The sequence below is a fragment of the Felis catus genome, chromosome B1, assembly GCF_018350175.1.
Source record: "Felis catus isolate Fca126 chromosome B1, F.catus_Fca126_mat1.0, whole genome shotgun sequence".
In the NCBI taxonomy this organism is placed as follows: Eukaryota; Metazoa; Chordata; class Mammalia; order Carnivora; family Felidae; genus Felis; species Felis catus.
The window spans coordinates 40013801-40023675 of NC_058371.1; the positions used below are offsets into that span (position 1 = coordinate 40013801).

Below are 9875 nucleotides of genomic sequence, written 5' to 3' on the forward strand. Positions count from 1 at the left end.
TTGACTGTCATTGCTTATTCCAAATTCTAGACATTTATTTGATCTGGAAGAATCAGAATAAGGTACGCAGAAGGGCTAACCTAGGTTGCTAAGACAAGGATAAGAAGACAGATGGGGCGCCTGTGTGGCTCAGTCTGTTAAGCATCCGACTTTGGCTCAGGTCACGATCTCATGGTTCGTGAGTTCAAGCCCCGCACTGGGCTCTATCTTGACAGCTCAGAGCCCGGAGCCTGCTTCAGATTCTGTGTCTCCCTCCCTCTCTCTGCCCCTTGCTCGCTCTCGCTCTCTCTCTCTCTCTCTCTCTCTCTCAAAAATCAATAAACATTAGAAAAAAACTCTTCTTAAAAAAATTTTTTTTAAAGAATACAGAAAAGATCTTGGAGGTAGAAGTGAGACTGGAAGCACTTAGTTCAGATTCACAATGGGACCTGAATGGTCTGAGAAACAGGCGTCCTGCAGAGAAGAAATGAATTGGGCCCTTAAACATCAGATAGGATTTTAAAGTATTCCTCCTCCTCTTTCTTCTTCTTCATAAATAAATAAATAAAATAAAATAAAATAAATATTCCTTCTTCATTTGTTACTGGTCTGAACTTTAGTGCTTATACACTTAGCTTACCTGCTAATTTTGAGGTCTATAAACTCTTCCTTTAAGCTGTGTTTAGTTGTTTTGCTGCTCATGAACAGCTTCAGGCAGAAAAATCAGATCTATCCAGTACAAAAGTTGGTTGAATTATTGAACTAGATTATAAACTTTATTAGGTCAGATAGCATGTAATTTTTGTATCCTTTGGTTCCTTATTCATAGTACTTTATTATTATTATTGATACTACTGTAATTTGGCATTCTAAATTTTTAAAAAAATAGAAGCTATGTTTTTGTAACATATATACCATTTGGAACAGAAAATTTATGCTGTGATTTGTTGGTTATCATATTTGCAGTGATGTTCATTTATTTTACATAGGAAATGCAGTATTTTCTATTAAGCCTCACAGTATTGAAGCAGTTAATGTATTCTTGCTTTGGATTGTATAATTTTATCTTAATTGGTAGTTCAAATAAAAATATTTTTTAATGGCTGGGAATTATTACCAGATTTGAATTTGCCTGAAATGAAATGAAATAAAAATATTTTAAAATAAGATGATGCTATAAAAATATTTCAGATTTGAAACTTTCTGAGGACTCATGGGCTTTAAAATTTAAAACATCAGTATTAATGGTTTTTTTTTCTCATTAGGTACCTGCATTATTGCATACTGGCGATACGGTTCATGGCTTGGGGCAATCAGTTGTCCAATCTGTAGACAAACGGTAATGTTCGTATCCAGAAAGCATCATTTATGCTAGTTTATTTTGTAAATTTTTATAATTTCTGTATCTAAATTTTGAATTATTTTTATTAAAGTTTTTATTTAAATTCCAGTTAATTAACATATAGTGTAATATTAGTTTCAGGTGTACGATATAATGATTCAACACTTGGATATATCACCCTGCGCTCATCCGGGATTAAGTGCACTCCTTAATCCCATCATGTATTTAACCCATCCCTACCCGCCCCCCCCCCCCCCCCCTTGCAACCATCAGTTTGTTCTCTATAGTTAAGGGTCTGTTTCTTGGTTTGCCTCTCTCTCTTTTTTCTTCCGCTTTGCTCATTTGTTTCTTAAATTCCACATATGAGTGAAATCATATATTTGTCTTTCTCTGACTGACTTATTTCACATAGATAATACTTTCTAGCCCCATCCACATCATTGTAAATGGCCAAGATTTCATTTTTTATTATGGCTTAGTAATACTCCACTGTACATACATACCACATCTTCTTTATCCATTCATCAGTCGATGGACATTTGGGCTATTTCTGTAATTTGGCTATTAGAGTATTTTTGTATCCTTTGGGTAAATACCTAGCAGTGCAGATGCTGGATCATAGGGTAGTTCTATTTTTCCAAACTTCTATAATGTTACCCCCTTATTTATTTTTATTTTTATTTTTTTTATTTTAGAGAGAGAGAGAGCACTAGTGGGGGAGAAGCACAGAGGGAGAGAGAGAATCTCAAGTATGCTCCACACTCAGTGCAGAGCCTGATGCAGGGCTCAATTCCACAACCCTGGGATCATGAGCTAAGCCAAAACCAAGTCGGACACTCAATTGACTGAGCCACCCAGGCATCCCTCCATTATTTTTTTTTAGTGTCTTACAGACACTAAAAAAAAAAAGAAAGAAATTCCCTTTGAAATCCTTTAGTTGTAATAAAAAACAGCTGCTAAATGAATCCTCCCTAAAATTCTAGTAAGTCTTTATTATAATACTAGCAAAGGAATAACTGAACTAGCTAATCAAGCTTAAACAGATATTTCCCCTACATATACTTCTTTTGAAAAAAATATTTTTCCTTTTTTATTTATTTTTAATCTGCCCTTCTCCAGTGAGGGTGTAGGTAGCTTTCTATGATGGATAATAATTTTTTAAAATGTCTGTTTTAAGGTGCCTTCTTAGCACAGCGGGCAGTGCGTCAGTCTCATAAAATGTCTCTTTTGGAGACATAACCACATTACATTATCCAGAACAGATCAGACCGTTATAGTTAGTACAGAAGCTACTTCAGGAGGGAGACAGTTTTTATAAACATATATTGAAGACTGAAATGTTAGCACAGATGATATGTGCCACATTTTCTCAATTTCTTTGACAAACTGGAAAAACAAAATACTGAAAAACCCGAGAAAATTAAGTCTTAGTTTTTTAATTAGCAAATGTAGTAAAACAGAACATTCTAACAGTTGTATACTATTTTTTCATAATTTCCTATATACTTGTTTCTCATTTAAAATAATATTGGGGCATCTGGGTGGCTCAGTTAAGTGTCTGACTTCAGCTCAGGTCCTGATCTCATGGTTTGTGGGTTCAAGCCCCGCATAGGGCTCTGTGCTAACAGCTCAGAGCCTGAAGCCTGCTTTGGATTCTGTGTCTCCCTGTCTCTCTGCCCCTCCCCTGCTCACACTCTTTCTCTCTTTCTCAAAATAAATAAACATTAAGAAAATTAAAATACCTTTCTAGTAATGAGTTATGAACATGAAAAAGACAGCAGCTCCTTAGGAAGTCTTCCAAAGTGCAAAATGAAGTCCTAAAAAGGATAGAGAGCTTCCAAGATGTCAAATTGAACACATATATTTACTATTGCTTGCCACCCCACTAAAAGAACAAGACATTTTGTAAAGGCATAAACCCACAGAGATCAGAAAATAAACAAAATGATAGAAGAGGTGACAATTTTTGAAAAATTCTTGGTAGAATATAACAGACATACACAAAACAAAGAAGTACTGCTTATTGAATTATCACAAAGCAACACTTCAATAATCACCACTCAGATGAAGTAGAAACTGGCCAACAGCCCCCAGAAATTTCTTCGGGACCTCTTCCAAATCTCTACTCTCTCCTATATCTTCTAGAGGCAATTACTCTTGACTTTTATGATAAGCATTTCCTTGATTTTCTTTATAGGTTTATTACCTTAGCATGCATCTCTAAGATTATTGTTTAATTTTGTCTGATTTTTGGACTTATTGTTATATGAATGCACATGCACAGATACTTTCAACCTTTGTTCTGGCCATCCACTTACCCCCATTACTGCCTCCCTTTTTGGTGTAGAGAGAGAGGTTCAGGGCTTTATCTTTTTTCCTCCTTGCTTGTACATTCCCAAATTCTGCGTCTTTCACATTTGACTTTGTAGCACATGGCAGGAGGAAAATAGTTTTTGTTTTTGTTTTTGTTTTTGGCACTGCCTCTGTGGCTGATTTAATATGTGACACAAGCAGTCAACACTGAAGTTTATTTGCCAGTACCACCTCTCATAATCTTTAGCTATCTGCCAGCAACACTGAGACCAGGCCATAGGTCTAGCATTAAAGAGCTAGTTCCACCACCTGTCCCCTTCTTGGCTCTATCCATGGCTTTTCATAGGGTATATATGTATTAGCAGGTGATATCCTTTGGATCACCCATAAATTGCTAGAGGCTAAAAAGGTGGAGATAAAATTGTTTTTATATAATAGCTTTTGGTTCCCTAACTGTAGAATAATTCATCCTAGAAGCAAGACAGGTGGCAGATACCTGCTCCCCATCCTGTTTCACTGGAAATAGTGCATAGGCTGCTGCTTCCGACTGTAACATACTCACCACTTCTCTTCCTGAATGTATACGCTAACATACCAATAGTCCTACCTGCACTTCAAGGGCCAGCTTATGTTTCCAGTATTCTGAGCACCCCAAGCAGAAGTCCTTCCTCTGAAGCATCATTATAACCTCCATCATAGTGCCTTGTAACAGGCTGTTGAACAGGTCTGCCTCCCCTTCTATCTTGGGTGTTGTGGTTAGCAAGGGGCAGGGCTATGTCTTCATTTTGGGGGTACATGTAGCCCTTAATACAGTGCCTGGCCCACAATAGATACTCAATTATTATTTACTGAAAGATGCATTTTTATTAACATATTTGTGAAAACAGGCTGTACCTGCTTTCCTACCACCTACAGTTCTTTGTCAGTCCTTTGTTTAGAAAGCATCTGAGTTTGGAAAGCATCTGTTTGGAAAGCTGAACTGATGAAGGATAAAAACACCTAGATGATTTAAACCTAAATCTGTTACTGCTCCTTCCCATTTGTATCTCATCATACATTTAGCATTTCTATAGACATTGTTATATTTTTAAATATACTGATTTTTCAAGGTACTGTCATCTTCAGATTACCCCAGTTATGTTCCTGTGATATTTGTGTATACTCACCTCTACCATGGAGGAAACCAGGCTAAAAATATTGTGTTATATTACAGTGTCACAGATTATCTTTTTTTTAAAAAAAACCTTTTTTTTAATGTTTATTTATTTTTGACAGAGAGAGAGAGAGAGACAGAGCATGAGCTGGGGAGGGGCAGAGAGAGGGAGACACAGAGCCTGACGCGGGGCTCAAACTCACAGGCCACGAGATCATGACCTGAGCCGAAGTTGGACACTCAACCAACTGAGCCACCCAGGTGCCCCTACCCTTTTTGATTATAGTAGGGATGGGTGCTTGAGAGTGGGTCCCTGCAATAACTTAATCTCTGTATTCTGTTTGGTAGCATTCAAAGATATTTCAAATACCAGTGAGGTTGAAGAATAATTTTGATCAAAAAAAGAAATTCCAGGGGCACCTGGGTGGCTCAGTTGGTTGAGTGTCCTGCTCTTGATTTCAGCTCAGGTCATGATCTCACCATTCATAGGATCGAGCCCCATGTTGGGCTCTGTACTGACAGCACGGAACCTGCTTGGGATTCTCTCTCTCTCTGTCTCTCTCTGTCTCTCTCTGCCCCTCCCCTGCATGCGAACTCCCCCTCCCCAAAAAAACAAAAAAAAAACCAACTTCCCTAATTTTTCTCTCTCAGAGTGATATATATTTTTATGTCACTTTGCCCCTGAATATTTTTTTCAGTTCTTGTATCTTCAAATATTTGTTAGTTCAAACAGAGAACTACTGGCTTTATCCCTGGTGTGAACTGGAACATATTAGAACCCGTGTTTGGTTAAGGTACGCATTTGATTTTATAGGAATTCAGATTACATTTTGCATTGGATTTTATTGTAAGGCAATGATAACTTACTTTCTTCCCCATGTTGCCTTTATTAAAGGAAATGAGTGAAATATAAATTTAGAAGCTTTTCTCATTCTGTTGAATAACACAAAATGAAAAAATTATTGCTGTAGAAAGGTTTAACAGTGTTTTTTTGTTTGTTTTTTGTAATATACAGGTAACTTTACTGCTAACAGTATTTGGTGAAAATGACCAGTCTCAGGATGTTGTATCATTGCGTCAAGATATTAATGATTATAACCGGAGATTCTCAGGGCAGCCCAGATCTGTAAGTAATGTTATAGCAAGTGCAAAGTTACAGTATAATGATACTTCTCTTTGATAAGGTGAGATTTACCAACAAGTATTCTTTGACTGTAAAAGAATCTCATTGTTTATGTGTTTAGGTAAAGTTTTAACAAACTTCATCGTTGTTGTCAATCACTGAGTTACAGCTTTCCCAAGAACTACAGTTTTCTGTCTAAAAAAAAAAAAAAAAAAAAAAAAAAAAGGATTATAAAAGTCTTTATAAAAGAGGCTTATAACTTGGGATCTTCTGAAAAGTTTTACAGTTGTGTTTTCCTCTTTTTTACTTACCCTGGTTTCCTGTTTGAAATGTTTTCCTAAGTAACCCTCGGTGTTAGGCAGTTTTTTTGGTATATCATTTTAGCTACTCAAAAACATTTGATTTTTAAAGAACACGTTCATTTTACAGTTTACCTCCTCCTCCCAAAAAAGGCGTTTGATAGATTATATACTGTCACATTTTACTGACTCATTCCAGTTTTTTCAAAATCTAACAATTCTAGAAACATGTGCATGACTATGTACTTCAAAAATCAGAATATTCTAAGTACAGATTTATATGGAGGGCCTAGACTTGTCCTCTGAGCTCTAGACTATACATTTCCATATCCACTTGGATGTTCCATAGGCACCTCAAACGTGACATGTACAGTATTGAATTTCTTGTCTCCTCAACTCAGTTTACTCTTTTTTCAGTCTTAATTGTTTTGATTTCCTATCCCTCATTCCCTTCATCTATAAATAAGTTGTATCATTTTTTTCTCTCTTTTTGGGAGATCCTGTCATTTTAATTTCATAAAAATGTCCTGTGTCTATAGCCATCATACTAGCCCAAGCCACCATCATCTCTTGCTTAGAATAACTGCAAGTGGCCTCTTCACTGTGACTTTTTTCTCTGCACAGCAGCCCAAGTGATATTTTGAAAACATAAGTAAGACCATGATATTCTTATATTTTAAAACTTCCAATGTTGTGGAATAATGTTCCAACTCCTTACTGTGCTTACACAGCCCTGTATGACCTGGTCCCTCCCTTCCCCTCACCCAAAATGTTTCACCTCCACCAGTCACTTTTCAGCTCTCAAAATACACTCCAAGTCTTTCCATCTAATACTTTCACATGTGACCCCTTGGTTTGGGGTGCTTGTCCCTCTGCTCTTGTTATCCTTTAGGTCGCTCTTAAATAAACCTTCTTCAAAGAGGGTTGCCCTGATCAGCTAAGGTATTCTCTATTATTGTCCTCTATACATTTCCCTTTGTAGCATTTATTACAAACAGTACTCAAATCTTGTTCAGTATCCTTTTCTCAGTAAACTAAAAGCTTCATAAGGGCAACGACCATGTTTATATATTCACTGTTATATTCTCATTGCCAATTTCAGTGCCCTGGTATACAGTAGGCCCTTAATATTTGTTGAATAGATTAATAAGCTATCCTTAAGAATTGATACTACTACTTTCCATCAAGAATATAAGCTGTTAAAATGCTTCAGTATTAAACACTTGTGTGCTCTTGTGCACCCTTGCACATGTTCCTTATACTGTGATGTCATATACCTTTAAAGGCATACCCATGTGAATAAAGGGTAAATATTCTAGATGTTTAAACAGAAAGAAAATTTAATCCACAGTTATCTGGGAGCCTCTTCTGCTATTTTTCATCCAGCAATTTTTTTTTTACATATTCTGCAGTAACATCTATAGGATGATTCTTTGAAAATTCACATGTTCCAAATTCAAGACTACCACTGACCTTAAAAATAAATCATTTTAAGATATCTATTAATATTTGTAAGTGTGAAGCATACCATTGCTCAATTATTATTTTTTTGGTACATATCAGATATTTAATAAATAAGAAATCTTTGTAGGTTATGAAATTATAGTGTAATAGAAACATTTAGCTCTTAGTTTGATATTCTGTCACCTCCAAAGTTGAAGTAAGATTGTGATTAATATATAAACATTTTTTAATAACCCATTTCATACTTCTTATCTATTTATTATAGATTTTATATAAATGACACCATCTGAGAAGTGAACAAATAGCTCTGATAAAAGACAGAAAAATATTCAAAAGATATCCTATCTGGTCACTAGAATATTTAAAGTAACTGACTATAGACTTTGTGAAAGTTGTGCACCTGTCTTGCTTTCAATATTAGTTTCTCCAATAAAGAATAGGAAATTAACATTTAGAATGATTCTAAAAAGACCATTTTGTTTTTTGTGACCAGTTTTCCAAAAAGGATTTATAAGATAATCTGGTGGAGTTTATAAAACTGTTTCCTTAGAAAATAGTTCTTCCCATTTTAATCTCCCCCTCCCTCTCATTTGGTACTTGTTAAACACACAAGATACATACCTAGACTTGGACATATAGGAATTATACAGATTATTAAAAATAGCTGAACTTGGGGCGCCTGGGTGGCGCAGTCGGTTAAGCGTCCGACTTCAGCCAGGTCACGATCTCACGGTCTGGGAGTTCGAGCCCCGCGTCAGGCTCTGGGCTGATGGCTCAGAGCCTGGAGCCTGTTTCCGATTCTGTGTCTCCCTCTCTCTCTGCCCCTCCCCCGTTCATGCTCTGTCTCTGTCCCAAAAATAAATAAACATTGAAAAAAAAAAATTAAAAAAAAAAAAAAATAGCTGAACTGTTACAGTGGAATGACCACAGGAAGTGACTTTCTTCCTTTGGTGAGTTTCTCTGCATCTCCTAGCCCCTGAGAAATGAGATAAAGAAAGAAGTTATATTGAGAAGTCATGGTAGTTCATTACCACACAGGACCTTCTAGATCATGTAGTCAACAAACAAACTACACAAAACAAATGAGAAGTTTGCAGTCAGAGGATAAACTAACTCGCTCGAAGCAATACAAATAGATACTAGTACTTATTTTAACACCTTTATTTAGATGTATTTTACATGTCATAAAGTGCAACCTGTATACAGTTCAATGGTCTTTTATGTATTCAGAGTAAATATAATTGGATTATCACCATAATTAATTTTAGAATATTTTCATCATTCCAAAAGCTTTAGCCATCCTTTCCCATTGTCCCCTTTCCTGTTCGCTACCCCCAGCCCTTGGCAACCACTAATTTACTTTCTGTCTCTATAGATTTGGCTACTTTGAATATTTCGTCATTTCATTGAAATGGGATCATATAGTATTTGGCCTTTTGTCTTTGGCTTGTTTCACTTAGTGTTTTCAAGGTTCATCCATGTTGTAATACATCTATCAGAACTTCATTGCTTTTTGTGGCCAAATATATCACATTTTGTTTATCCATTCAGTTGATGGACATGTGAATTGTTTCTGTTTTTTGGCTATTATGGATAATGTTTCCATTAACATTTGTGTACCAGTTTTTCTGTGGACATATGTTTTCATTTCTCCTGGGTATATACTTCATTATGGAATTGCTTGATATTATAACTCTATGTTTAACATTTAGAGGAACTGCCAGATTGTTTCCAAGGAGGCCATCCATTCCCACCAGTAGTGTATGAGGGTTCTAATTTCTCTGAATCCCTCAATTTTCAAAAATTTATATAATTTGTAAAATTTCAGCTGTGAAAATTATGCTCACTTATGTAAAATCCCAGTAATTGATGTTTCTGTACATATTCAGAAACTTAATCATTTTCAGAAAGGTAGGGTCTGGCTTTCCAAAAATCACCGTGGTAGTTAGTAATTCACTTAAACTCAAGTTAAGCCGAATAAACATCCTAAGATGGAGTCCCTTTCATTGCTGTTCTTAGACTGTCAGAGTCCTCCGAGTTACCGTGTTTTTAACGTATACTACTTATATATTGTCTAGCAATTTATAAAGATCTTTTGTATACAATATCTCTTTTAGTTCTTACTAGTCCTTGTGGCATATCATACTCCATTAGTTGTTGCTGGATCTCTAGTAGGTTAAACAACTTCCCCCAAGGTGATTG

General features: G+C 35.9%; 1 protein-coding gene and 1 long non-coding RNA gene across 9 annotated transcripts in view; one reads left to right on the top strand and one right to left on the bottom strand.

Moving 5' to 3' along the window:
• The window catches only part of RNF170 (ring finger protein 170), a 44424-nt gene that overhangs the window by 31321 nt on the left and 3228 nt on the right, over positions 1-9875 (top strand). For all 8 annotated transcript variants that reach the window (XM_045055483.1, XM_023252553.2, XM_023252552.2 and 5 more), the window contains 2 exons: positions 1245-1318; positions 5803-5913. In XM_045055483.1, coding sequence (XP_044911418.1) covers positions 1245-1318; positions 5803-5913 — 185 coding nt within the window. The remainder of the gene's footprint in view (positions 1-1244; positions 1319-5802; positions 5914-9875) is intronic.
• On the bottom strand, positions 6001-8344 carry LOC109498827. The gene is made up of 2 exons (XR_002155782.2): positions 8295-8344; positions 6001-6105 (listed from the first exon to the last, which is right to left on the bottom strand). It is a non-coding gene; the product is annotated as an uncharacterized LOC109498827 (long non-coding RNA).